A 27813-nucleotide genomic window follows, 5' to 3' on the forward strand; every position below is an offset into this window, starting at 1 on the left:
AGAAGCCGGCTCCAGGCTCCGAGCTGTCGGCACAGAGCCCAACGCGGGGCTCGAACTCACCCACTGCGAGATCACGACCTGAGCCGAAGTCAGACGCTTAACTGACTGAGCCCCCCAGGCGCCCCTGGATGTAGCTTTTCTTGTTCGTGGTATCACTCGAGCTGGAGTGCAGGCCTTAACGACAGGGCCCTGACCCTTCCACGTCTTTCCCATCCCAGCTGCCCCCGTTGACTCCCTCACACCAAACTGTGGCCACAGCTCCCTGCCCACGCCCGACCCTCCTTCGGTCCATCGGTCCAACCTGGGGGCCCGGCCTGGGTCACTCACGCTGCTAGAACTTTTTGAACTGTTGAGGCCGGTCTTTGTATTGGGAGGCAGGAAGGGTTTGGGTGAGAGCCAAACAGATCTGTGTCATGCAGGCGGGTCCCAGCTCTGACCTGGGGACAGGCTGCTGTCCTGCAGAGCCACCACCCGTGTGCCCAGAACGCCTCCTCCCCCCAGGTGGCTGCAAGCATGGGCTGGGGCTGAAAGGATGTGTGTGAAGGTGTGCCCCTCTTTGTGGGCCAGTGATGACGCAGTCTGCCTCCCCAGTGGCAGCGCCCCCTGTTGTGAACAGGCCCTGTTGTGCCAGGAGACCAGAGACCCGGGCTGGGTCAGTCCAGAGCTCAGCACAGTGCTGCACACGTACTGGTGAATAGGACTGCCGCGATCACGCGTGGAGACTGCTTTGACCTTTCACGAGTCCCTTTCATGTGCCACCCCCAAGGCCATCTTTAGAGACCTGTGCAGTGGCCTGCTGGAATAGGTTCTCTCTTCTGGGCCTTCCGCTTCTCCCCCAGCTGAGTTCTTTGCTGTTGGCTTAGACTGGGTGGGCCCAGTCGAGTGTGCTGGGCTCTTTGTCATTGAGGCCTCTTGCAACTTCAGGCTTGACAGGCCCCCCTTCCTGCAGCTCACGGACCACAGTGGCCCCTTCCTCACCCCCCCCCCCACCCTCCCCACTATGTCCCTTGCTGGTGACACAAGAGGAATGCAGCCCAGCAGGGGACAGGGACACTGGTTGTTCTGGGAGGAGATCAAGAGAGCAGAATGGGGAGGCTGAGGCCACCGAAACAAAGGGCAGGAGACACTGGAGGAGGGGCCTGGACCTTCCTTTGAAACAGAGGCGCTGCTCATTTTAATCCTGCGGGGCTTGGTCTTAGCCTTAGCCTAGCTGCCCAGGTGGGGGAGGGCACGGCAGAGGCCCAGCTCCGGGTGGGGTGGCAGCCTTGAGTGTCTCTGTCCCACCTGACCAGTGTACTGGACCCAGGTTGAAATGAGAAGGTTACGCCAGGCCTTTGGTTGCTCGAAACCTGGAACTACGCCAACAGACCCCAGACAGGGAGTTGGGATGCGAAAGACCTCTCGGGGGCTCTGGAACTGTGTTCCTCCAGTGTAGGCTTGGGTATGGTGGGGAGGGAGAAGACCCTTCACCCGTATGGACTAATTCTCCTCTTTCACTCAGTAGCCTCCCCTTTTCCTTCCTCTATCTGAGTGTGTATTTAGCACTTGGTAGGGGCCCCTGGGCTGCTTATGGCTTCCTGTCACCCCTGACAGACTTGCCCTTGACAGCACAGGATCCCGGCCTGCTTTCTCCCCAGGGCGAGCCAGTGGCCCCTGCCGTCTGCCCAGATGAGCACCTGGCCCTGGGCAGCAGGTTGGCCTGAGCACATGGCGGGATCATGCACTCGCGGGTCCCCGATTGCCTGGTTACCTGGGTGCCTGGTGCGAAGCCGTGACGCACTGCGGTTGTACTTTCCCCGCAGGTCCTTCAAGAGGAGCGACCCTGTTAATCCATACCACGTAGGTTCTGGCTATGTCTTCGCGCCGGCTACCAGCGCCAATGATAGCGAGATATCCAGCGATGCACTGACTGATGATTCCATGTCCATGACGGACAGTAGTGTGTAAGTATCCTGCTATCCCCATCATGTACGTGGTTGGCAGTGACTCACCAGGCCAGCTGGGCAGAGTCCTCAGCCAGCCATCCTCAGCTGGCTTTGCAAACTCCGTGTGTGTGTGTGTGTGTGTGTGTGTGTGTGTGTGTGTGTGTGTACCTTTGCTTGGCGGGAGGGGAGTGTGCCAGTGCTGGTTTGGGGGGGTGATGTGGTAGCCTGGGTGGAGTCAAGCTTAGAGCCTTGAAAGGAAAGTTGACTGGTAGAAAACGAAAGTAAGGTAGAAGGTTGAGATGCTTCTCCAGAGGTTTCTTGAGTTGAGAGACCCATCCTCTGGTTGCCATTCCGCCTTTCTTCCCTGGGTAGAAGTGCTTGGCTGGTCTCGAAACCCAGGTAATCCAATCTGCGGAACCAGCAGGCGGGAGATGGGGTGGCATGAGAAAGCTTTGTGTGCAGGTGTGCATTGTTCCTGAAGGAAAAGGCATTGAAGGTGGGGGTCAGACGCCCAGCGCTCTCTGAAGGCCCACTGGGTGTAATGTTGCCTCACAGGTGTGTTCAAATGGACACGATTCAGTTCACTGAGTGTTGGTGGGGTGCCTGCTACGCGTCAGGTTCTTCCCCTAAGTAGGGCTTCTCTCCGGAGTCTGATCTTGGATCTTTTGCAGATGGCTGCACTTGGCATACTAAGAGTTTGTTCCTTTAAAAAAAAAAAAAAAAATTTGAAGAATAGTTGACACAATGCTTCATTAGTTTTAGGTGTGCAACGTAGTGATTCGACAATTCTATGCATTACTCAGTGTTGACCGCGATAAGTGTAGTCACCACCTGTCCCCATACAATGTTGCTACGGTGTTCTTAACGATATTCCCTTCGCCGTACTTTTCATCTCTGACTTTTCTATTTCGAAACTGGAAGTTTGTACCTCTTCGTCCTCTTCACCTATTTCGCCCAGCCCCCCACCCACCTAGCGTTTGTTCCTTTGCTTTCTAAACCACAATCCAAGTCCTCAGGGTGGAAGGTCTGATGATGTCAGCAGGCCGTCAGGTGGGGGTCACAATATGCATTGTAAGTCATTTGAAGTCAGGCAGTGGTGATCTCCGGGTAGAGAGCAGCCATTCTGAGTCTCACCGTGTGTGTGTGTGTGTGTGTGTGTGTGTGTGTGTGTGTGTGTGTGTGTGTTGAGCTGGGTGTCCCCATCTCTTGCCCTCCTTTGAGGTTCTGATTCAGCAGAGGCAAGAGAGGTGGAGCCTGGGATTGGGCAAAACTCCCCCAAGAGCTCACCCAACGTCCAGTTGAGAACTACCACTCCAGAAATGGTCTTCAAAGGCTTTCCCACAAGTATTTTGCAGTAGGAAGTTCTTTTGCTAAGGGACCAGTTTTGAAAGGCAAACCCACTGAGCCATGTATCATGGCATGTGTAGAGTTTTCTCCTTTTAGCTTCCTAAAACTGGACCATCTATTCTTCCAGTTTGTTTGAAATCACCTGGTTTCTGTTGGCCAGTGTCCTGTTTGTTGGCCTGTGGCATGGAACCAGTTGGAAGAGAAGTTGATGAGGTTGGTGGATTTGGGATTCTGCCATTGATTTTCCCCAGCGGCTTTCACTGTGTTGTCTCAGATTCCCCTGTTAGTCAAGGGAGAGAGACCCACCAGGGGAAAGGTTCCGTTTTAATAAAAGAAGAGTATTTTGGCAATAGTAAAAATAGAATAAGGGTACACCTCTTCCATCCAACATAGAGAAATGAGGGGTCCCACTGAAGTTAGTTTTTCATATTGACTGAACTCTTTTAGTCTCTGCACCTGAGAACAATTATCGTTTGATCGCCGTAGTTCTTAAAAGAATACGTTTTTGGTTTATGTTGGATAGTATTAGGCATAACCCGCTTCTTTTTTTAATTATTATTTTTTTAAATGTTTGTTTATTTTTGAGAGAGAGAGAGAGAGACCGAGCATGAGCAGGGGAGGAGCAGAGACAGAGGGAGACAGAAGCAGGCTCCAGGCTGCTGTCAGCACAGAGCCCGACGTGGGGCTCGAACTCATAAAACACGAGCTCGTGACCTGAGCCGAAGTCGGTTGCTTCAGGGACTGAGCCACCCAGGCGCCCCAGGCATAATTTATTTCTTGATCCCGATAATTAATACAAAGATCTGTTTTCACGCTCTACTGTAGTATCTCCTGGAGTACAAGGTTAGGTAAGGCTGTCTGCCCCTGTACACACATATTGGCTTTTTGAAAAAACAGTTGATTCTTTTTTCTCTCGGTCATGCTGCCCGCTGTCATTTTGCTGCTCCTGTGTGTGTGCTCGCCTCTAGCAACATTACCCCTGTAGCTTTTATTTGTGGATTGCGTGGGGGCCTTACTTTCTGAGTAAAACGAGAGTAAGTTGGATTTGAACGAGGGGGTTGAGTGAATCTTCTAAGTCAGATGCACTTAAGACTGTAAAGGCCTCTGTTTAGTTTTCTTAGAGACTGTTTTTGGCTTGCTTCCTGGTCCTTGTCTGCATTTCAGTCCCCACCATGGATGGAGGTGTTACTCTGGGTACATGATAAGCTGACTTGGTGGTGTAGTCCCCGCACATGTTTGAGCCTCACAAGACCCACGTGGGAAGGCAGGCAGTCACTCGTGACTTTCACAGATGGGACAGTAAGGCCCAGTGCTGGCCCCGCAAGACAGAGCTCAAATCCAGACCAGACATAGGTCCTTGCTCTTTGCCTATTACTCCCCTCCCCACAAGCATGTAAATTGCCAACATGAGATGTTAGTAGGACCAGTTGATAATGAGACCTTTGAGCCACTTTGCGTTTCTTTTATTTATGAAGGAATCACACTGCTTTCTTTTGTAATGGGTTGGAAGAGGGGTAGGAGGGAGCACATTTGCAACTTCTCCCCTGCACACTGCCCCCCACTTCCGTAATGCTTTCCCAGAAGAACTTTCTCAATTTTATTTAGAGACGACTTGAAAGTTCTCTCCCTTCCCACTTCAGCTAAGACACTTGTGGACTTGGAACACCCACTAGCCCCCGTCTGGGATCAGAGAAGTTACCTTGGCCAGCCGGCTGTTCTAGGTAGCCAGGGGCTGGGTGTGGGCCAGGAAAGTCCACTTGGATATAGAGACAGCAAAGGGCAAGCCCTTGATGAGCAGCTTCCTTTTTGGGGCACTGGGTCCCAAGAGGCAGGACCTCAGTGTTGTCCACCCCTCCTGCAGTGTAGCTGTCTGGGATTGGTGGTGAGGACCCAGGACCCCAAGGCCAAGGGAAAGTGCCTGGAAGGCTCGGAGACCTGGGGCCTCCATGTTGGGTCTGAGCTTCTTTTTTTTTTTTTTAAAGTTTATTTATTTATTTTGAGAGAGAGAATGAGTGAGCAGGGGAAGGGCAGAGAGAGAGAGAGAGAGAGAGAGAGAGAGAGAGAGAGACTCCCAAGGAGGCTCCATGCTGCCAGTTCAGAGCTGGATGTGGGGCTCAAACCCACGAACCTTGAGATCATGACCTGAGCTGAAACCAAGAGTTGGACACTCAACAGACTGAGCCACCCAGGTGGCCCGGGTGTGATCTTCTTGACGGGAGTGTTAGGTGCTCTGTCTGAATCTTCTCCCAACCAAGTGGGCAGGCTATCCTATGCAGCCATCACATCTGTACCCCCTTGGGCATGTTCATACCAACTGGGACGAATTGCTCAGCAGTGCGGGGTCCTTCTCTCTGGGGAGATGTTTGTCCAGGGTGGTTTGCCTCATGCTCCCTACAGTGGGGGACAGAGAGGACTCCGGATCAAGAGCCCATCGGATGAGGGAGGAAGATGTTCCCGAGGGTCTCAGGCTGCCAGGCGCTGGGGGTCCCTGGGCCCTCCTGCTCTCCTCAGGCTTGGCGTGAGGGCCCGGGCTGTGCGAGCCACTTTCTGGCCGGCTGGCCCTGGGTGTGTGTGACCTGCCCAGTGTTGGGCGGGTCACCCGGGATTCCCAGGGCTGGGATTAGACCCCTCTTCAGAGCTCTGCCAATTGTGGGCCTCGCACAGATGAGAGCACGGAGCAGGCGAGAAATAAAATGTGTGGGGGATGAAAAGCTGAACTGAACCGCTTTCAGCCCATTGTTCTTCTGGGGAAGCTTAGCGGGGATAAGAGGGTAGCAGGCCCCTTTGAAATTTCCTTGAACAAGTGAATAGGAGCGCCCCATAAAGCGTGAAAAGAACCCTGGCTGTTTCTCCCTGTCACAATGGCCGGCTCTGGCTGCCAGGGGGGCTGTGGGGGGCTGGGGAGTGGGGCCTGGCCGCCCCGCTGGGAGCTGGGGAGGGGACCCGGCCGGGGAGGGGGAGAGGGGGTCACAGGCGGCCTTCAATAGACTCCAGAAGGTTGGAGTTCATTAGACACAAGCCCGAGAAGCAATGGTCTCATTTGCCACAGGACCAATTAAGTCCTGGGGGCCTTTGCAAAGAGGGCCGAGTAGAAGTTGGGCAGGGCCGGCCTGCACTTGGCTGTTCAGGGAACCGGGCGCCAGGGCCCACAGGTACAGAGCTGGCAGGGGCTCCAAAGAAATCATTGCCTTCTCCCACAGCCCACTGCTGACTTCTGTTTTCCTGCTAAGTAGAAAGCCCTGTTAAAGATGGCTGGGGATTGGGTCTTCATGGTCGGCCTCTGAGAAGGCTGTTTTATGAGCCTGTTACTCTGAAACCTGCATTCTCAGAAGAAACAGCTTGCTTGCTTGCTTTTCTTTTCTTTTCCTTTTCTTTTTCTTTTTTTTGGGGGGGAAGTTAGCTGCCAGACTGCCAGCGAAGTCCTAAAGCCCAGTCCTTGGAGTGTTGGGCACAGAGGATTGTGGGGACCGTTCTAGGGCATCAGGCCTGGGAAGATGCAGCCCGTGGGGGTGGGCGGAGGCGGAAAACATCACCAGCAACAGGTTCTTCGCCGCCTAAGCGCAGCTTCTGTGTTAGAGGCTGCCCGGAAGCGTGGAAGCTTCGTCTGCAGCGTGAGGGCATCTGTCTTGGCTGTTTGCGCAGAGCAGCCCTCTCTTACAGTCGGGATCGGCTCGACATTAGCTTCCGCCCAGGGTGTCACCGAACCAGCGCAAGATGCTTCCCTCGCGTTTCATGCGGAGGGGTGGCTCAGGTTCTTTTCCTTATTTATTTTTATTTCCTTGTATCTTATTTATGGGTTTGCTTTGGACACCAGGGAAAGCATCTGAGTGAACTTCAAATATTATCTTATCTTACAAACCAGACTTTTGATGTTGGCTGCGATCAGAGGCTGCCTTCTGAGTGGTTGCCAAATGGGAATGCGAGTGGACGCGTGTACGACTGAGTCGTATATGGCGAAGCCTCGGGAGGACGACATTTGGGTTAGGCGGGGCACGGCGGAGTCAAAAGGCTAAGCTAATTGGCTCGGCTTAAATGGCAGCTAAGTGGAGCCCACACTTCAAAACCACTGCTCCCCAGAAACAGCTGGGCCCAGCAGCGGGCTCGTTAGCTAAAAGGCTCATAATCAAAGGAGATGGTATAGGGACCAAAACTCGGACACTCTTGAGCTCGCAGCGTTGAGCATCCAGGAAATGGATCGTAGACTTTTAGGGCCTGCGCACAAAGAAGAGTGGCCCTCTTCTGGAATGAGCGGCTGTTTTGGAAGAGGACTCTTGGCTGGTGGGGAGGTAAAGCACCATTTCCGTGAAGGCACCGGTTACGCGTGTGAGCCTCTACAAGTTGACGTCTCTTGTCTGCCCTGGTCACGAGTTTCCTGTCCCGCTGTTGGCATCTGCCCCGGGTGTGGTGGGGGCGTGCATTGGTTGGGAGGTGGGGGTGCTGGAATCATTTGTTCCTCTTGCCTTCGATTGGCCAGGGACCTGCTTCCCCCGCAGAGAAGCTCTACGTACTTCCTCCAGTTCTCTTCTTCCTTCTGTCCTGTATGGAAGGAGCAAAAGAGGTATAAAAGAGCCCACTAATTTGCATCTGTGTGGACAGGGGAAGAGCAGAGGCTACTAGCTGGCACCTGAGGACAGAGTCTCAGAGGAGGTGGATGGGGACCTCCTCCAGGACTCTTGAAGCCTTGCCTGTGTCACGGCAAAGTCTGGGGGGTGCTTGATTCCTTCCCCCCGACATTGTCAGGAAGGAGGCCTGGGGCAGAGGCCGTCTATCCTTATTAAGTCCCCAGAGGAGTTGCTGGTCAGGAGAGAAAGGCAGGGACCTTGTCTTGCAGCCCTCGGGCAGTAGAAGTTGGTTATACCAATGTGAGATGCAATCTAGGGGACCCCCGTGGTCACGCCCACCCCACAAGGAACGTTAGGTAAGAGACAAGGGGATCTTCACTGTGCCTTGGGAACCACCTGGCATGCCCCGTAGCCAGTGAGTGCTAAGTGGTGGGGTAGGATGTTCCAGAATGTTCCCCAGATCTTCCATTCACCCCTTCAGAATATCACGTGACTTCACAGGGCTTAACGAATGGGCCATCAGGAAGCTTGGCACCTCCAGGTGGGGCGGGAGGGTGGGTTGCTGAGTTAAGGACACCTGTTCTGGGGCCCAGCAGTGGCTCAGATTTGTACCCTGGGTCTAACTGCTACTGACTGACTCTAGGAGAGCTGCAGAGAGTCCCTGACCATCTTAAAACTTGGTGAATTTGGGATTTTGTGAGAATACAGTCGGATTAGACGTCACGTGTGTCTGACCTACAGTGGGAACCGGTACGTGGGGGCTGGCAGCCTCGAGTTAGAGTCAGACCCCTGGTGTAGAATCTGGTTACTGGCCAAGCCAGTAACAGCTGGTCAAGCTCAGCTCGTGAGCACCCAGTTTTCTCCCGTCTCGGAGGTGATCCCATAGTGAAAACATGGAGTTCCGGTGAATACATTCTAGGTGGTTCAGTAAGTTTCTGAACCTAGAACCTTTTATCCCGCCTGGCCTTCCAGGGCCCGGTCAAGTGAGTGAGAAGATGTCTGGGACTCTCAACCTGCGCTGGTCAACTGGCGTGCTATCTCTGGCCCTCTTGGCCTTTCTCTGGGACGGGGCTCACCCTGTGTGTATGTCCTTGCTTTAGATTAATCCTGTTTCTCCCCTTGTGTCCTCAGTACAAGGCTCCTTCACGTGCTAATTCCTAGCCAGAGTTGGGCTGACATACCTCATTGATGTATTGACCTACCGTGGTCGATCTGTATCATCCCCACGGTGGCCCTGTGATCTGGCCTAGGTCAACAGACTTCTGGAAATTTCAGCCACTTGGAATTTTAGGGCATTACACATGAGGAGCTAGAGGTCAACCAGTTGCCCCCGTGTGCTCCCGGGTATTTTTAGGCATTGCTGACTTTCACCCACTGCTGATGAGCCCAGATGTTTTTCTTCCTTCCACCCTGTGATGAACAAAACACCGGAAAAAGGGAAATAACCAACTACCTAATCTCGATGTTTACAGCCTCCAAGTATGATTCAGTATGGGAATGTTGGAACCCTGGCGCTTTTGTAAATAAGTGGCCTCCAGAAGGGACGGCAATGGGAAAATAGTCACACCTTGAGCGTTTGACGACTTCCAAGCTCAAATTTCTTTTTAAAAGAAATCCTACTAGTGCCAAGTCATGTTTTAGTGCAGACTAGCCGGGGTGGAGGCTTTTCTTAAGTCCACTTGCTTTAAAAGATGAAGGACATAGGGGCTCATCCTGCCTTCAGGTCTTTGCTCAAAGGTCACCCTCACTGCGAGAACTCCATCGGAACTCCCCCCACCCCCCACCGCATCCTTTCTTCCCATTTCCTGCCCTGTATTTTGTCCTAGTGCATACCACTTTCTCAGCTGCTGTAGACTTTGTTTTTGTATTTTTGCTTCTTGCCCGCCACCCATTAGACCTTAAGCCTTGTGAGGGCAATTGTCTGCATTTTTGTCCCCTTCCTTCACTGCTGTCTCACCCAGTGCCTGGAACAAGGTCTGACACATAGTAGGTACTCAAACATTTGAACGAATTGCACAGAATGCCACATAGTAGGGGCTTTCTCTTTATGCCCACATTAATCGTGTGTCCTTGGCACTTCCTTAGTTTGGGGGTGGGAGGCTTTGGAGCTGAGGGAAGGAAGGAGCCCAAAGATACTCTTGTGGTGATTTTTTTTTTTTTAATTTTTTTAACATTTATTTATTTTTGAGACAGAGAGAGACAGAACATGAACAGGGGAGGGTCAGAGAGAGAGGGAGACACAGAATCCGAAACAGGCTCCAGGCTCTGAGCTGTCAGCACAGAGCCCGATGCGGGGCTTGAACTCACGGACCGCGAGATCATGACCTGAGCTGAAGTCGGACGCTTAACCGACTGAGCCACCCAGGTGCCCCTCTTGTGGTGATTTATAAAAGGAAGAAATTTGGAAACAGTCGGGAGCTTGACTGTTGGAGAATTACACACACCTTCATTAATGCCTGGCTCAGTCTTCTGTGGGCGTGGTCCCTCTTCTTACAATATTTTGCCCTGGTGGGCTCCATAAGGCCCTGGTTTCCTGATTTGGGGCAGTACGACAGACGGTTGGGAGGACCAAAGGGGCCTTAGATTCTCCTGCTTGGGATGCCTGTAAAATAAAACGGGAGCCTTTACTTTGGGCTGGCCGGAATGTAATCCGTTCGAAGGCAGAGCTTGAGAGATGAGCTTTACCAAGCTCTTTCCAAGTCAACGATCCTGAACCTGAGAGGGAGTTTGGCAGTTTGATCTTGGATTGATCTTTCAATCCAACCTTGGGAACAGCCATGGCGCCCAGGACGGTGGTACACTTGCATGGAGGTGGGTGGCTCTGACCTCTGGTGGGATCTCAGAATGGCTTGTGAATCAGCCCACATCCTGAAAGCATCCTCGTGAGCCTGTGGCTTCTGTCTTTTCCCTTCCCTTAGAGATGGAATCCCTCCTTATCGTGTGGGGAGTAAGAAACAGCTCCAGAGAGAAATGCATCGCAGTGTGAAGGCCAATGGCCAAGTGTCTCTACCTCATTTCCCGGTGAGTACAGTCTGGTGGGGAAGGCAGATGTTTTCAGCCGTGTTGAGTCTTGAAGAAAAGGGATGGGAGGTGGAAGGAGGGAGGTCTAGGGTAAGAGGAGGAGCAGGGTCTGGGGGGGGGGTCCACTAGGGGAAGGGGAAGGGGAAGGGAGGAGCCAGGCAAGAGGGTTACATGCTTCCTTGAGGTGTGATGCTGAGCAGAGTAGAGCTCAAGATGACCTACTTGAACTTCTACGTTTTCTCAATTCAAAAAAGAAAATTCTCCATGAGAAAACCATACCAGTGCTTTTCCAGAAACCAAGAAATGGTAGGAGTTAGTGCATGCTTCTCATCGGGTTCCCGCTAGAATGGAAGTCCCCTGAGGGCAGGGAGTTGTGTCTGTGATGTTGAAAGCCCTGTCCACAGAGACTAGAACAGCGCCTGGCACGTAACAGGTGTTGACTAAGATGTGTTGACTGAATCCGTGAATGAGGAGACTAGAGAAATCTCTGCCTCCTGCAGAAGGAAAATCCTGTCCCTGAGACATTCTCCTCGTGTTGACGGTACAGCTCGATCGTTTCGGTCCTCCATTCATCTATGTACTTGGCCATTTCTCCTGTTGACTTCCCAAGCCCTGGAGGGCAGCTGTTCTGTCCTGTCTGTTCCCAACCCCAGAATTTGGTTTAGTACCTGCAGTTGGATCTGCACCTAATGAATGCAGAACGAGTGAAGTGTTTGGAAGCAAGGATCTCATAAACCGTTCCTCCCTGCGACTGATGTGAGAGGCCACCAAAGCGTGAAGATGCTTTCCTGGCCTCTCCCCCATCTGTTTCCACATCGTGGAGGGCAGCCAGCATGTGGCCCCCTGTACTCTGCAAAGCCTCAGAAGCCTCATGCAATCCACTGAGAGCCAGACTGCAAGAAAACTGCTCCCTGGGCTGGGGAAGAGAGTGCCCGCCTTTGAGCGGCATCTCTGTCTGTGAATCCTTTCTGCCGGCTTCCAAGAATTCAGTGGGTTCATCAGTTAGGTTGCATTCAGAAAATTAACACGTCGCATTGCTAATCCCACATTGCATTAGTGCATGGGGTGTTAGTTGCTAGAGCAACTCCTCTCCAAAAGCCCCTCCCACGGGGCAGACTTTGTCCTAAAATTGGCCTGTTAGGATGCTTTTCTGGGGACCTTCATCATCCCCCTCCCCTCCTCAGTAATATTACCCCCCAAACATAACAGTATTGATGGTACAGATTTTTTCGGCTGGGCGTTGGGGGATGCAGGGGACGAACGTGTGTTAATAAAGAAAAGTTCTGTGGCCCAAGCTTGTAAATTAGATGATTTGGTCCTGGGGTGCGCAAATCGACTTTCTCCACAAGGCAGCGCTTTGATCGGGGCTGCGCGGAGCCAGCCTGCATGAGAAGGGCCGGCTCCTACAGGGGGTGGGGGTGGGGGTGGGGGTGGGGGGGCCTTCTCTTTCCCCCACTCCGTTCTGTGGCTAAGTGGTCACGGTGGTGAGGCCTGCTCTCTGCAGGGAAAAGCCGGCTTTCGCAGGTTGGCTCTCCGATGCCCCCGCCTACCCTAAAGCAAAGGGCAGAGCAAGAGGGGAGTGAGGAAGAGGGAGGCAGACAAGCCAGGGGAGGGGGTGGCCGGAGGACAGAGAGCCGGGCGGTGGGAGTTCTCTGTTTGCTGCTCTTGGCAGGCATCCTCGATGCCTTTTTATATTCTGCACTTGATTTGGAGATGTTCCCTTTTCCCTTGATAGATCAGCTTCAGGCAGCCAAGCTCAGCAGTGTTCTGCTACTAGCCCGCAGCATCTTTCTTCATTTTCTGTACAAAGAGACGGGGAGGAGGGGTGGAGAGAACCAGGGAGATCTAGGACACTGTTGAGACAACACCACCTCAAAGGTGCGCAGTGTGCGGCCAGGAAATAAATTACCACTTCTTCTGATCCGGCCGTGTGACTCCCTTTTTTTCCCCCTTTTCTCCCTCCCCCACCCCCACCTCCCTTCCAATCTTATTATTATTTTTTTTTTTTTAATTTCCAGCTCCCTTTCTGTTTAGACTCTACTTTTTATTCCTTGAGTTGTCCCTCTCCCCTCCCTACCTCAGAGGGCTGCCTTTTTTTTTTTTTTTTTTTTTTTTTTTGATGTTTGACAACAGTCTTTGAAGATTTTCTACTTCAGAGTAGCTACTGATGGGCTGGTTGTACTACAGAGAGAACAAGCGGGGCCTCTCGGAGTGCGACCAACTGCTCCTGCCCAAGGCAAACGCTGGTGGGGACCATGGCTCTCCATGAGGTCGCGGCGCCGGCGCATAAAGCTCCGGAGCAGCCGGGGCGCCGCGCCTGCCGCTCTCCGCCCGCCCGTGCGGCCGTGGCCGTGGCCGTGGCCACCGCGCCCGGGAAGCTCCGGCGGGCGCTGCGTGCCGGCCCTCCTGAACGTGCGTCGTGTCTCCCCTCCCCGCACCCCGTAGAGAACCCACCGCCTGCCCAAGGAGATGACCCCCGTGGAGCCCGCCACCTTTGCGGCCGAGCTCATCTCCAGGCTGGAGAAGCTGAAGCTGGAGCTGGAGAGCCGGCACAGCCTGGAGGAGCGCCTGCAGCAGATCCGAGAGGTAGCGCTGGGCCCTGTCCCTCTCTCCGCCCCCACCCCCACCGCCACCGCCCACCCTGGGGCTGGCTGGCTGGCAGGTGCCTTTGCTGCGGGCCCCACCTCTGTGCCGTGGCCCCGCCCCCCCCCACCCTGCGCAGCCGTGGCCCCGCCCCTCCCCCGGCCCACTGGAGACTTGGCAGTTCCCTGCTGCTTGCTTGTCCGCTTAAACACCCCCCCCCCCCCCGCCCCACCCCTGTGCTGCCTTTCCCTCCAGGATGAAGAGAAGGAAGCCTCTGAGCTAGCGCTGAGCTCCAGGGAGGGGGGCCCCACCCCGCACCCCCTCTCCCTCCTGCCCTCCGGCAGCTACGAGGAGGACCCGCAGACCATTCTGGACGACCACCTGTCCAGGGTCCTCAAGACCCCCGGCTGCCAGTCGCCGGGCGTGGGCCGCTACAGCCCCCGCTCCCGTTCCCCCGACCACCACCACCACCACCACCAGCAGCACCACCCCCTCCTCCCGCCCGGGGGCAAGTTGCCCCCCGTGGCCGCCTCGCAGGCCGGTTGCCCCCTCCTGGGAGCCAAGGGCTTCGTGACCAAGCAGACGACGAAGCACGTCCACCACCACTACATCCACCACCACGCCCTCCCCAAGACCAAGGAGGAGATCGAGGCGGAGGCCGCACAGAGGGTGCGCTGCTTCTGCCCGGGGGGCTCCGAGTATTACTGCTACTCGAAGTGCAAGAGCCACCCCAGGGCTCTGGAGCCCGTGCCGGCCGAGCAGTTCGGGTAAGTGTGGAGGGCAGACTGGCGATTCTGGAGCTTCCCGGTGGGGGTCGGAGGTCACGGGCACATGGCTTCCAGGAGGGCGGCGCGGGGGGCGGGGTCTTTGGTGTCCCCCTGCCCCCCCCCCCCCCAACCCGCTGAACCCGCCGGTTCGAGGGGTCCCAGAGGTGTGACGGGGCCCCTGGGATGGGTGTGGTTCTTGGTTCCCCGCAGCAGCAGAGGTGGTACCCCGCCCAGACGGACCGGGAAAAGCGTGGAGCCGGGCCCGGCCCTGCCAGCCAGGGAAGGAGGCGCCCCAGGCGGACCCGGGGCCCTGCAGCTGCCCGGGGAGGAAGGAGACAGGTCGCAGGATGTCTGGCAGTGGATGCTGGAGAGTGAGCGGCAGAGCAGGCCCAAGCCCCATAGGTAAACAACGCGGCCGCGGCGGGGGTCACAGGCAGTCACCACAGAGGTATCATGGGGATGGCTAATTTTGCAGTGGGCCGAAAACAAATATGACTGTTTGCTCCTGCCGCCTTAATATTAAACGTTGGACTGAGCAGACCACAAAAATGCCATGTTTTGGCAACACCCCCTGTGCGTGTTATGGTAGGGGTTTTTTTTTTTCTCTCCTCTATTTGAAGGCAGAATAGAGAAGTTTCTATTGAAGTCATATTTTCCAGTTTCTCTAACCCAGTTTCTTTCCTTCTGCTTTCTCTCTGCTTCCTTGTTCAGTGCCCAGAGCACAAAAAGGGCCTACCCCTTAGAGTGCGCCCGCGCGTCCCCCGCCGAGCGAGCCGGTCGGCACCACCTGCTGGGGGGCAGTAACGGGCACCCCCGCGCTGCCCCCCGAGCCCACCCGTTCACCCAGGACCCCGCGATGCCTCCCCTGACCCCACCCAACACGCTGGCGCAGCTAGAGGAAGCCTGCCGCAGGTTGGCCGAGGTGTCCAAGCCCCCCAAGCAGCGGTGAGTGCAAGCAGCACAGAGGTGAAGGCAGAGGCTGGGACCTGGCCTCTCACAAAAGGGCCTCTTGCCCTCTCTACCTGGGTCTCCGTCGCCCCTCAGGGAGGAGGGGAGGCTTCTGGCCATATAACGAGTCCCCTTCCTACCTGCTAGAAATTGTTCCTCTTAGTTCTGTTTGTTCTGAAGAGCCAGCCGGTAAAGGATCTGTTTGTTGGGCAAGTCTGGCCTTGCAGGAGAATGAATTTCAGTAATTCCTTACAAATCCCGTTCCCTACAGCTGCCCTGATCACGTGAAGCCGGTTAGATGAACACGTAAGAAGCCGTGACTGGTGGCGAACTTAGAGCTCAGCCCTTAGCCTGGGCTGGCAGTGTCCAGTCCCAGGCTCCCAGGGGACCTAGGATGGCTGTGCCCATTGGGATGGAAGTTGGCTCTGTGTCTCTTTAGGGCCTACGGGGAGTTCCTTTTCTGTCTGCTCCCCCTTTGCCAGGGGACAGCAGGCTTCTCTCTCAATCCTCCGCTCCGGCTGTGTGCCCTCAGGTGCTGTGCGGCCAGTCAGCAGAGGGACAGGAACCACTCGGCCGTTGGTCAGGCGGGAGCCACGCCCTCCTCTAACCCAAGCCTGGCTTCAGAAGAGTGAGTGTCTTTACCCCGACCTTCCTGGGATCCGCGTCGTGGTTTACGTTTCAGGGCGTCAACTCTCTGGCGTTGGGATTTTTTGGAAATTTTTTCTAGTAGGTTAAAATCACCTCGATTTTAACATTAGCAACGAGGACCAGCAGATGCAGAGGTGGCCGTAAACCAGGATCTCGGAAACTCGGCCTTTTCCGGGAAACGCACTGTGGCTCGTACACAGGTGTTGTTTCCCGAAGAGGTGGGTGGCTCAGGGCTCCTGGGCACGCCGCCATCAAAGAGCTGAGATGTGACGCCGTTAGCAGGTGGATAAAAGGGGTCCCCAGACCTGGATGGAAAAGTTGCCTTCGTTCAGCTTGAAGTTAGCAAGTTGGAAACTTTGAGCAGGAAGAGGAGTCTCCGCCATTGCAGAGATGGAGAGAGCACAGTGTTTGTTGTTTTGCTTTGTTTGCTCTGTTGGTTGCCTTCCCCAGTCGGGCCACGATCCTTGTCGTCAATTTACACTCTTGCAAAGTGGACCGAGCAGCTTGGTTTGTTTACAGGCTGGTGCAGTTAGAAAGAAATCTGCAGGGGCGTGAAATGGGCTCAGTGATTCGAGGTTTCTTGGCTTAACTTGTTCCTCTTGAGCGATGAGCAACGTTTGAGGTCCTGAATAAGCCACCGCCCTGGACCCTTTTGTTTTCATTGGTTGACCTGAAGGGTACCAGCTGTCTTTTTTCTTCTTAATGCCACTCTGCAAACTCCGAATAAACGAGGGGAGGTCACAATGCCTGGGCTCGCCCTCCCAGGGGGCTCTGGCATCCACGCCATCCCAGGAGATGCTCTGGTTTGTCTCTACAGCATTCCCATGGCTCTGTGGTCGCTTCCCCTCCCATCTTCATTGGCAGGCACCCCGTGTGCCATCCTGAAGGAGACTGTTCTGTTCCCCCCCCCCCCCTTTTGGAGCTAGCGAGGGAAACAACAGCAGTGTCTACAACCAAAAGGAAACTGTCCCTTCCTGTGTGCGCCATGCAGGTGACCCGGAGGTGGGCTGTGTGCTCCCAGAGGTGGCTGCCTCTGTGATCCAGGGGCCCCCACACCCAAGCCCCCTTTGAGCTTCTAGCTACAGCCCCGCTTTGTCGCTGGAGACTGTTTGAGAGCCTGTGTGTGTGCCGGGAGCACTTGCTGCCTTCGGATGCTGAACTCGTTGCGTTCCATCCTATTTTTCAGTCACAAAGAGCCAAAGAAGCTGGCGGCGGTGCACGCGCTCCAGGCCAGCGAGCTGGTCGTCACGTACTTTTTCTGTGGAGAAGAAATTCCATACAGGAGGATGCTGAAGGCTCAGAGCTTGACCCTGGGCCACTTTAAAGAGCAGCTCAGCAAAAAGGGAAATTATAGGTAAGGGCCTTGCGGCTTCTTGCCGCTCCAGAGTTTGTTTGCTCAGAACCGAGAGCCAGAGTCGCTTCCCTGGCCCGGCCAGACCCGGGAGGGGCCAGGAGGCAGGCGCTTCGGGAGGCCATTGGGCTGCCTGGTGCTTGGTTCCTTCTCATTTCCTCTCTGCCCTCACCACTGACAGAAATAACACAGCAGCAGGGAGGCCTCTGGGAGGGCTCTGTGGGGACCGGGATGGGCTTTTTCTACAGGTGAATGAGACTCTGAGGGGAAAAGGGGCTTTGCCAGGAGAGCTGGGCTTGGGCCATCTTGTGGACGCCCTACCTGAAAGGGAGAGGAGGGGTGTGTGTGTCGGGGAGAGACAGACGGACCGACCAGTGAGGGAGGCTTGGTCTAGGAGAGACTGTCCACGCTGAAGGCTTGGGGAAGGGCAGGGACCATTGCCTAGGAATCTAGACAGCATTCTCCTTACTCAGCCTTTCTGCCTGAAGAACTACCTCCTGTGGTGAACGGGCCATGTGAAGCAGGAATGCTCATCAGAGAAGGGGCAGGACCCATGGGTGGGCACCGGGCGGACAGGGCTGGCTACTCTTTCTGCTGGGGCCTTGGCAAGGGAACCTGCCCCCCACCCCGCCAACCCAGGCTTCCTTTCCCTGCCTGCTCAGCGGAGATGCTCCTCTGGCCTCCTACGGCCCCCAAGAGGATCTAAGAGCAGGGACCATTTTCTTGGTGACTTTCCCCTTAACTTGGGGTGGGTGATGACTCCACCCCCGTTCGCCCGGAGGCCTAGCCGCCCCTCCTCACATGGCCTTCATCCCAAGGGAATATGTGGGTTCTGCTACAGCTGTGTCTGGGGTGCCATGTGCAGGGCCAGGGCAAGGGGGAGGCAGGTGAGGTGCCCGGGCGCACACAGCTTCAGGAGGAGCACGATACGTGCTCGGAAGGTGCCCGCGCATTCCCGCCGCCAGCCCAGGATGGGAACGGAGAACCCGAATAGCAGTTAGCAACCTGCCGGTCGGCGCTGGCTCCCGGAGTCCACCTCCAGGACCCTGAGACCTTGTCCCTGCCAGAGCGGGCCTTGCGTATCTCTCCCAGGCACTCTGCCTTGGCGCTGACTGGGGCGGGGGCCCACAGTGATTTCCTTTTGCAGGGAAAGGATACGGCTCCGAGGCCAGGACCCTGTCAGTGACCGAGAAGCAGGGTGTGGAGCTGGGCTTAGATCTTTCCATTTTACGGCGGGGCAGAGACAATGCTGCAAATGTTGCAGAGGGATTGGGGCACGGGCCTGGCTGCTTCCGCTTCGTCGTCGTCGTCTTCTTCTTCTTCTTTCTTTTTTATCTTGAACAGACACAAGGTGAAACTAATTACACAAGTGTGCCCCTCCAGGGATTCATTTTGATCTCAGCTTTGACTCGGCTGGACTTTGAGTGGAGCTGCCGGTGACCTTCAGGGGAGAAAGGGCCACGGAGCGCCGAGCTGAGGCTGCAGGGGAGGGTCCGCACTCGGCCACTCCGGCCACATCTGGCTCTGATTTTTTTTTTTTTTTCTTTTTCTCCTAAGGCACGCTTAATAAGCCTGGCTTTGAAGCCTCGGCCTCCCCTTTAATGCACAAAGACTTGCACAAATGGTTGACTCTCAAATTCTTTACTGATTGGATCAGGCTGTGGCCAGGCCCTTCCCAGCCGCCTTATCTCTCTGTACTTGCTCTCCTGGCTCGTGGGGGCACAGGGTGTCGTGCCTGGCCCGCCCGGCAGGGGTGGGGCTCCCCCTCAGCAACACCCCCCCCAATAAAAAAGCCCAGCGGGGATGGGGCCACGGGAGTGGGGGACCTGGGCCGCATTGAGTCATCTCAACATGGCAGGGGTTCAAAAGGAGAACAGTCTCTCCAGACGTGCCAGACGCTATCGGTGCCAGATGTCAGAAGAAAGCATGTTGCAGTGGAAAAGCCCGTTTCTTGGAGAAAATGAGGGCAGCGCAGTGTGTTTGAAGTCTTGGGGCTGGGGCCGAGGGAACGCGCGGCCTCTCTCCTCTCTGGAAGAGGTTGTATTTCTGTGAAAGGTCACTGTGTGTTTGCTCAGAGGTGCCCAGAGAGGACCCAACTCGGTAGACCCGGGGGGTCAGAGCTGGGGGGCCATGGGGCCCAATGGAGGGGGACGTCAGAACGGGAGACCCTTGTGGGAAAGGTGGCCTCCCCCCGCTGTGTCCAGCATCTCCTGTGCACAATGCCCCTCCCCCCCACCCCCATCTCCTCTCCAGCCCCCCGAGTGTTCCGATCCCCTCGATAGGAAGCGCTCTCCCCACTGACCCGTCCGGGCCGTGCCGTTCACCCCGGCGCTTGTGGCCCAGCTGCGAGGGCTAAAAACCAGGAACCTTGACTAAACCCAGCTGGTTCACTTTATTCAGCCTTATCTCCTATGAAAGTATTTGGCTTGCCTTCATTAAAGAGGAAAGAAGTTTAGCTCTAACCAAGGGGAATTCTTTTTTTTTTTTTTTTTTTTTAATGAAAAGACAGAAACAAAAACCAACTGTAACCCTGAGACACAATTGAATTTTTTAGAGAGCCGGCCACCACCCCCCCCCCCCCCCCCCCGCCCAACCCCCAGAGGATTGTGACCCTCCCTCCGTGAGTGGCCTTTATTGGCTGGAGGTGCCGGCTTGCAGGGGCGAGTTTAATCCGCCTGAGGGGGTCTCCCTGGAAGGGGACCGGGGAAGGAAGGGGCTTGGGGGTGAGCCCGCCTGGAGGACAAGCTGTCGTTTCTGAATGTGGCTCTCCTGAGAGAGGCCGGTCATTTGCGTCCAGACAATTAAACAGCCTTAGAAGAAAGAAGTCTGGGGTGGGATAAAAGGAACCTTTAATCAACGGGCATAATAGAAGGGTCTTTAGTGTTTGACCCTGGAGGGGTGGGAGGGAAACGGGGCGAAGAGGGGAGAGCAGCGGGGCCGGGGCCAGTCTGCAGCCCTGGGAAGCAAGGTGGGGCTGGCCAGCCTCCCGCAGGGGCCACTGAGGAGAGCAGCCTGTCCCATGGCTGAGCCGGGGTCGGGCCAGGAGAGCGGGCCTGTGGGCAGCGGAGGCTGGGGTCTCTGCCTTGTCCGGACTTCTGCAGGTCCAGGGGGGCTGGGGCCTCTCTGAGGGGCCTGTCTCAGCTGCTGCTGCAGATGCACCAGGCATGTTTTGCCCTCCCCATGCCCCCCTTGGTAAAAAGGGAGAAAGCAGACAGCTCTGCCCGCAACGTGCGCTTGCCCTGGTGTGCGTGCCGGGCCGAAGACCGCAGCCTCGGAGCTGTCCGCAGGCGGTTGGCCGCCCGGCCCGCTGCTCCCGGGGTGGCCTCCCGTGACGCCCCGGTGGCCGTTGTCAGTCGGATGCGGGCCGAGGTTTACATGCACGCCAGCTGCAGCAGAACCCTCAGGACCCCTTTGTCGTCTCGGTGTTGACATAACCTCTCTTTTAAACAAAGCAGAAAATGCAGTCTTAACCAAGACGCGTTTTGGGTTTTCCTTTTAAGGTATTACTTCAAAAAAGCAAGCGACGAGTTTGCCTGCGGAGCCGTGTTTGAGGAGATCTGGGACGATGAGGCCGTGCTCCCCATGTACGAAGGCAGGATTCTGGGGAAGGTGGAGAGGATCGATTGAGCCCTTGGGGTCGGGCTCTGGCGGACTGTGGGGGCCAACACCCACGCCCCCGGCCTTGGCCGTGACGGACCGCCACAAGACCTTTTGAAGGAAAACTAAACCAATGAAGAAGACGAAGTCTAGGGGAGAATTGGCCACTGGCCACTTGGGGAGGAGGGTGGGGGGAGGGGGAGGTTGGTTTTCATTATTCACGAGCTGGGTACTGAGATAAGAAAAGCCTGAACTATTTATTAAAAACATGACCACTCTTGGCTATTGAAGATACTGACTGTATTTGAGAGACTGCCATACATAATATATGACTGCCTAGGGATCTGAAATCCATAAACTAAGAGAAACTGTGTATAGCTTACCTGAACAGGAACCCTTACTGCTATTTATTGAACAATTGATTCCCCCTGTCCCCAGTTTATGGATATGCTGCTTTAAACACAGAAGGGGGAGAGAGGAAGTTTTAATTGCCCTATCCAAACTTAGGGGTTGAGCTAGGACTGCATGAATGATTTCTTCATTAAAAGAGGATTTCTTATGCTTTGCCCTGCCCTTCTCCAAGCGAAGATAGACTTTTACAAATGGTGCCCTACCATTGACACACGCAGAAATTGGTGCATTTTTTTCTTTCTGTGCTGCTCTATTTTGTCGTAAAGGCCCTGATTTATATGGCAACGTCACCGCCATGTAGTGTCATCACATTGGATGGGGATCCATTGTGGGGTGCAGGGTGGGAAGCCTCCCTTTTGGGACCCCAGATTTACTCAGTAACTTTTCTAACCCCACCAAGGTCCGGCGCCCCATGGCGGAGGCTTGCTAGAACCTTGGAGTTCAACTTGTGCTTTTATTGAGATAACGACTCCTTGGAGTTTGGGGGGGGGGGGAGGTTTTTTGGGTTTTGTGGGTTTTTTTGTTTTAGTGAGTCTTTGGACCACCGCCGTTCTGGAAACCACCCCGACCCCCCCCCCCCCGCCCCGGCCCTGCAAAGAAGCGGACAGTTGTGGCAAGACCTAGCAGCACGCTTTCCTCCAGACACCTTCATTTTGACGTTTGGGTTTTTGTGTGAAGTTCATCTGTACATTCTGTTTGCCATTGTTCCTTGTACTATATGTCTGTATATATTGTATGACAAGAGAGTATTAATCCACTATCTCTAGTGCTTGACTTTAAATCAGTACAGTACCTGTACCTGCACGGGGTCCTGCTCCGTGCGTCGCCCTATATTGAGGGCTCAAGCTTTCCCTTGTTTTTTGAAAGGGGTTTATGTATAAATATATTTTACGCCTTTTTATTACAAGTCTTGTACTCAACGACTTTCGCCATGGCATTTTGTTCTACTTATACTGTAAATTATGCACTATAAAGAGTTCATTTAAGGAAATCTACTTGGTACAATAATTATTGCAATTAAGAGATGTAGCCTTTATTAAAATTTTATATTTTTCAAAACGTGGGCCTCGTCTTTGCATCCGCGGGGGTGGGAGCATGGCAGAGGCACCCTTCCGAGTGTGAGCAGCTGCCCTTGATGTCCCGTCTTGCTTGAGCCCAGCTCTGACTGTCCCCCACGTCTTCTCACCCCACCTGGGGGTTTTGAAAAACCAGTGCTTCAAAAAATCACCTGGTTACTGGCTGAGGATTTTCTTGTCCCGGAGCAGGCCGTAGACAACTTCTCCCATTTCCTGTGCTGCCTCTTCCTCTGATCCGGCCAGGCGGGGACCGGAGATTCGGAGCTGAGATGGCCTTCTCCCAGGAACCCTTGCGTTTCCAGGAAATGGTGCGTGGATCTGGAATGTCTAGCGGGACGAATGACCCTTGAGCTCGGGGCTAACCAGGCACCCGCTCCGTGGCTGTGCCAACTCAAACGATACCTTCAGCAAGTGTCCGGGATGCAAAGGTGGTGGGAAGAAGGTGGTTCAGCAGGAAAACTGCACGGTTCCCTGGATAGTGTGCTTCGTGCAGCCGTGGAAGCCGGCCGTCGGTGGTGGTTCACTCCACAAACTTCGGGTTACCTCCCGGTGTGTCGGGCATTCGGAGGCCGGGCTGTAATTCCGATCTGGGAGAGCATGTCTACTTTCGAAGAGTCCTATAATGGACCCATTTTAGGAAAAGAGGATCTGCTGGACTTGACTTCTCTTCTACGGAGCTTTCCTGAGATGGGGTCTGCAGCAGATCCAGGTGGCTTTCCGTCCCTGCTGCAACACGTGACAGGGGAGGGGAGGGCCGGCGTCCTGGCCGCGTGGGGTTAGCGGCCGTCTTGAACCGGCCAGCCTCAGCGTGGCAGCGTGAGGAGGCATCGGGGGCGGCCGCTGGCGGGGCCAGGCCAGGGTGCCGGGGAATGGGGACGCCGGACCGCAGGAGTCCTCGATCTCGGGCCTCGTGATGCGGCCTGACGCACCCTCCCCTCCCGGCTGGAATGGGGGCTCACAGCGGACGGTGTCCCGGACCCGCTGCCAAATTGTGAGGTTCTTTGCAATCCAAAAAGACAACGAGACGTAACCTGCTGTGTGTGGTGCGGGTAGGAGCTTCTGGCTTTTAATCTTCAGGCCTTTTGATTCGTCCCACAAGCATAACGCGCTACAACGCAGGCCTGGGGCTCAGACGGACCCGGGCTCGAATCCCTGTGCCGACCCCGTCTGGGGGCCCGTTGCACCCGTGAGAAGGCAAGCAGGCCAGGCGGTCACTCACATGTGCGGCTCCCCTCGGAGGTCCTCTTTCTCTGCCTTTTGTGTGTTAGCTGCCAGCTGCTCTTTACCGGGGTTGCTGTGCCAGCGGAGTGAGGCTCAGGGTCCCAGGGAAACCTCAGCTCCCTTCTGACGTCCTGTATTATTATCAGCTCCTTGTTTGGAAATCCCACCCCGCCCCATTCCTAACGCTGCAACATCTGGGCTCCCACGTCCCCCTTCCCTTGCCCCGGGTGCAAAACCAAGAGGGCGGCGGATAAATGGGCTGTTAGGCTGCTTGATTGAGGGCTTTCAGCTTAGGGCAGAGCTTTGGCCCCAGAGCATCTTTAAATTTTCTTTTATTGGGGCGCCTGGGTGGCTCGGTTGGTTAAAAGTCCGACTTCGGCTCAGGTCATGATCTCACGGCTCATGAGTTCAAGCCCCGTGTCGGGCTCTGTGCTGACGGCTCGGAGCCTGGAGCCTGCTTTGGATTCTGTGTCTCCCTCTGTCTCTCTGCTCCTCCCCTGCTCACACCCTCTCTCTCTCTCTGTCTCTCAAAAATAAATAAGCCTTAAAAAAATGTTTTTTTTTAAAAAGAGAAATGTTCCTTTTTTTTTTTTTTTTTTTTTTTTACCTTCAAGAAAGAATTTGGTTGTACAGGAACTTAATTTGGTTGTACAGGAACTCCCCAAATTGCATAGGGGATTCAAAAGAGTGATCCACACCTTCCTTCGCATCATTATTCTACTTTATCAACCAGAGTTCCTAAAATTCTGATATGAGAGTGAACCTATGCTGTATTCTGTGTCCCAGGAAGGGGGTCCTCCATACGGATAATGCCTAATTCTGAAAACATAAATTCCTGTGCGTCATCCACACTGGCCTTTTAGTGTCCCTAACGTGCTCTGCTGCTCAGCGTCTTTGCATATGCTGTTCCCTGTGCCGGGCTCACCCCCTCCCTCAGCCCTTCCTGAGGTTGCCTGCTTTTCAGCCTCTGGGTGTTGACTTAAATGTCAAGAGATCTTCCCTGACCATCCGGGGTCCCTGTATGTCCTCACCTGGCCCTCTCCACCACAGAACTTCCTTTACCCTTTCACTGCACATTCTCATTTGTACCTATACAATAATGATTTCATTGCCCACTTACTCGTTCATGAGGCAGGGGGTAAATATCCTTTTATTCACCATTATGTATGTAATGGCCGGCATGGTGCTTGGCACTTAGTAGGCATTATAGAATGGAAGGAAAAAAGAAAACAGAAATTGTCTCTGGTAACTAGAGTATAACCCATAATGAAAATAATCACTGTTAACACTTTACAGTATCTGTCTCTGGTTAAAAAACATAGACATGCACACAGGCACCCATATGGGATACACTATTTTGTAATCTGTATTTCTCATTCAGTAATATGTCATTGGCATACTTCCATATCAATAAATACTTTTCTGTATTGTTCTACAACACGAGCTGAACGTATGGCTGCATTTACTTAACTCATCGCTATGGTTGGACATTTATATAGTTTACAAATTCTGCAATTATAAGTCCCATTGTAGTGAACTCTTTCCACCTAAACCCTCCCTCGGTATTCATCGCTAAGTAGTCTTTAATTATTAGGATGTAGGTTTTTTCATGTAGAATCTCTAGATCAAAGTTCCTTTTTAGGGCTTTGGCCACATCCTGCCAGACTGTCTGAGAGAGTGGCTTGTGTTTGACTCTCCAGTGACTTGCCCACAGTTGGCATTCCAGCCATGTTTATGCCATCCATCTAGTGTTGTTTTTTGGTTGTTTTTGTTTTGTTTGAGAGAGAGTGTGTGTGTGTGTGTGTAAGCGGGGGAAGGGCAGAGAGAGGACAGAAGATCCAAAGCAGGCTCTGTGCTGACAAGCTGACAGCAGTGAGCCAGATGTGGGACTCGAACTCACAAACCACGAGATCATGACGTGAGCCGAAGACGGACGCTCAACCAACTGAGTCATCCAGGTGCCCCTATGCCATCCATTTAAATCTCAAGCCTAGGGGCGCCTGGGTGGCTCAGTCGGTTGAGCGTCCGACTTCGGCTCAGATCATGATCTCATGGTTCGAGAGTTCGAGCTCCACGTGGGGCTCTGTGCTGACGGCTCAGAGCCTGGAGCCTGCTTCGGATTCTATGCCTCCCACTCTTTCTGCCCCTCTCCCACTCATGCTCTTTCCCTCTCTCAAAAATAAATAAACATTAAAAAAAAATTTAAATCTCAAGCCTGGATAGTCAAGTCTCTGCCCAGTCTGAGCCAAGCCTGCCTTCCTGGTATTATCTCCATTTACAAGCTGAGTAGCCTTGAGCAAAGAACGTCCCCGTTCCTGGGTTTGACTCTAAACTGAGGAGAGTCACTAACACCTTCACTGTGCTGATAAAAGTTGCGAAGGTTTGCGGAGTTCTTGGTGAGTCTGGCCCGTGCTCAAGGCCTCATACACATCCGTTGCCATTATCACCTGCTGATCCCCACCATCCAGTCTTTATACCTGACTCTGCTCAGCCTTTTCCCCTCCTTTCTCTCACCTGTGATATGCAAGCCCCAATGTGGCCCCCGACACCCCTCCCTGCCTACCCCGGCTTCCCCTTCAGAATCCAGGAGGACCTGACTTCCTCCAGTGCTCAGCCTATGGTGACTTCCTCCCTTCCTCCTTTTCTTCTTCCTCCCCTGAGTGGTAAACCACTTTGAGAACAGGGAACAGGGTCTGTGGCTCAGACATTGATGTACAAGAGCATTATGGGTTTCCCGGCTGGCTCAGTACACAGAGCATGCACCTCTTGATCTCGGAGTTGTGAGTTCAAGCCCCACCTTGGGTGTAGAGATTACTTAAAACCAAAATCTTTAAAAGAAAATAAAAAGAGCTATACAGAAAAAAAAGTCACCCTGAGTGATACACAGAGTGTTGAGTAAGACTCCTCCAGACATCCTGTGACCACACCACCCTTCTTAACTCTCCATCTGACTTTGCTTCATTTTCCCAAATTCAACTTTGGACCAAATTATGTTATTGGGAGCCCCTGAGACTTTCATGCTATCTGTATCAGACATGGGACATGGGGAGGAGCAGGGGAGGATCCGATGGTCACAGGGGTTGAGGTTGGCTTTCCCTCCCACCATCTCCCAGTGATCTCAACAAGAAGAAACTGGAAACCAGCCATGGATGATACTGTGGTTAGAGTCACTCGATTTAGCAAATTAAAATACAGGACGCCCAGTTAAATTTGAATTTCATATAAATGATGAATAATTTTTTTAATATAAGTATGTCCCCTGCAGTAGTTGGGACGTACTTATACTAGAAACATATCTGTTGTTTATCTGAAATTCATACTTAACCGGGCATCTGGCATTTAGGCTGGCGACTCCAGTTGTGGTCGATGCTTTGGATTGCCCACTCAACCTTCCTTCCTCTTTGCTCACAGTGTGCTGTCTCAAATACAGAGATTGGAAAGCGAAACTCTACATTTTCCAGACTGCTTTGTGTCTCGATTCAAAGTGGGTTCCGTCACTGGGGTTTGCTCACTGGGAGACGGAGACACCTTCCTCGGGTTTGTGTTCGCCAACAAAGTCATGGAGTCATAGGGCTTTATTGCAACCACGTGGGAGTCTGGTCCCAGCATCCTCGGTACTGAGGGGCGTGGATCTGGGACAGATGTCCGGACTCCCCATTTCGGTGTCCAGCCACTAGCTCCTGGATATGCAGCAGCTGTGGCTGCTTCCTGATAACATGGCTGTGCCCATGGCACATGAGCACTCCTGGGCCAGATGAGCCTAGGAGATTTGGAAGCCATGGCCAAAGGCTCAGTCTATTCCATTTGTTGACTCCTTAAACAAATGCCTAAGTGCCTCAAACCTTGTATTAATTTACTTTCTGTTAAAAAGTGAAACTTGTCATGGGGTGCCTGGGTGGCTCAGTCGGTTGAGCGTCTGACTTCAGCTCAGGTCGTGATCTCGTGCTTTACGAGTTCGAGCCCCGCGTTGGGCTCTGTGCTGACAGCTCAGGGCCTGGAGCGTGCTTCCCGATTCTGTGTCTCCCTCTCTCTCTGCCTCTCCCCTGCTCATACTCTGTCTTTCTCTCTCTCTCTCTCTCTCAAAAAGAAATAAACGTTTAAAAAAATTTTCTTTAAGTTGTACTCATTTGGGGCTGCTGTGAAAAAGCACCACAAACTGGTAGCTTAGAACAACAGACATTTATTGTCTCAGTTCTGGAGGCTGGACTTCGGAAAACAAGATACCGACAGGGCCGTGTTCCCTCTGAAACCTGGAAGGGAAGGAGCCTTTCCTGTCTCTTCAGGCTTCAGGTGGTCCCAGGCATTCCTGAGCTGTGGCTGCAAAACTCCAACTTTAAGAGTCTTCTCCCTGTGGGG

General features: G+C 54.0%; 1 protein-coding gene across 7 annotated transcripts in view; it reads left to right on the plus strand.

The window, feature by feature from the left end:
• Positions 1–22219, plus strand: part of AXIN2 (axin 2) — a 79829-nt gene extending 57610 nt beyond the window's left edge. For 6 of the 7 annotated variants that reach the window (XM_053211934.1, XM_053211932.1, XM_053211931.1 and 3 more), the window contains 9 exons: positions 1803–1943; positions 10753–10855; positions 13301–13441; positions 13694–14205; positions 14416–14607; positions 14917–15150; positions 15686–15781; positions 16988–17155; positions 20653–22219. In XM_053211934.1, coding sequence (XP_053067909.1) covers positions 1803–1943; positions 10753–10855; positions 13301–13441; positions 13694–14205; positions 14416–14607; positions 14917–15150; positions 15686–15781; positions 16988–17155; positions 20653–20779 — 1714 coding nt within the window. In that variant the 3' untranslated portion in view covers positions 20780–22219. The remainder of the gene's footprint in view (positions 1–1802; positions 1944–10752; positions 10856–13300; positions 13442–13693; positions 14206–14415; positions 14608–14916; positions 15151–15685; positions 15782–16987; positions 17156–20652) is intronic. The other variant, XM_053211936.1, reaches the window with a different exon arrangement.
• Positions 22220–27813: the final 5594 nt, after the last annotated feature.

Source organism: Acinonyx jubatus, chromosome E1 (assembly GCF_027475565.1).
Source record: "Acinonyx jubatus isolate Ajub_Pintada_27869175 chromosome E1, VMU_Ajub_asm_v1.0, whole genome shotgun sequence".
NCBI lineage: Eukaryota > Metazoa > Chordata > Mammalia > Carnivora > Felidae > Acinonyx > Acinonyx jubatus.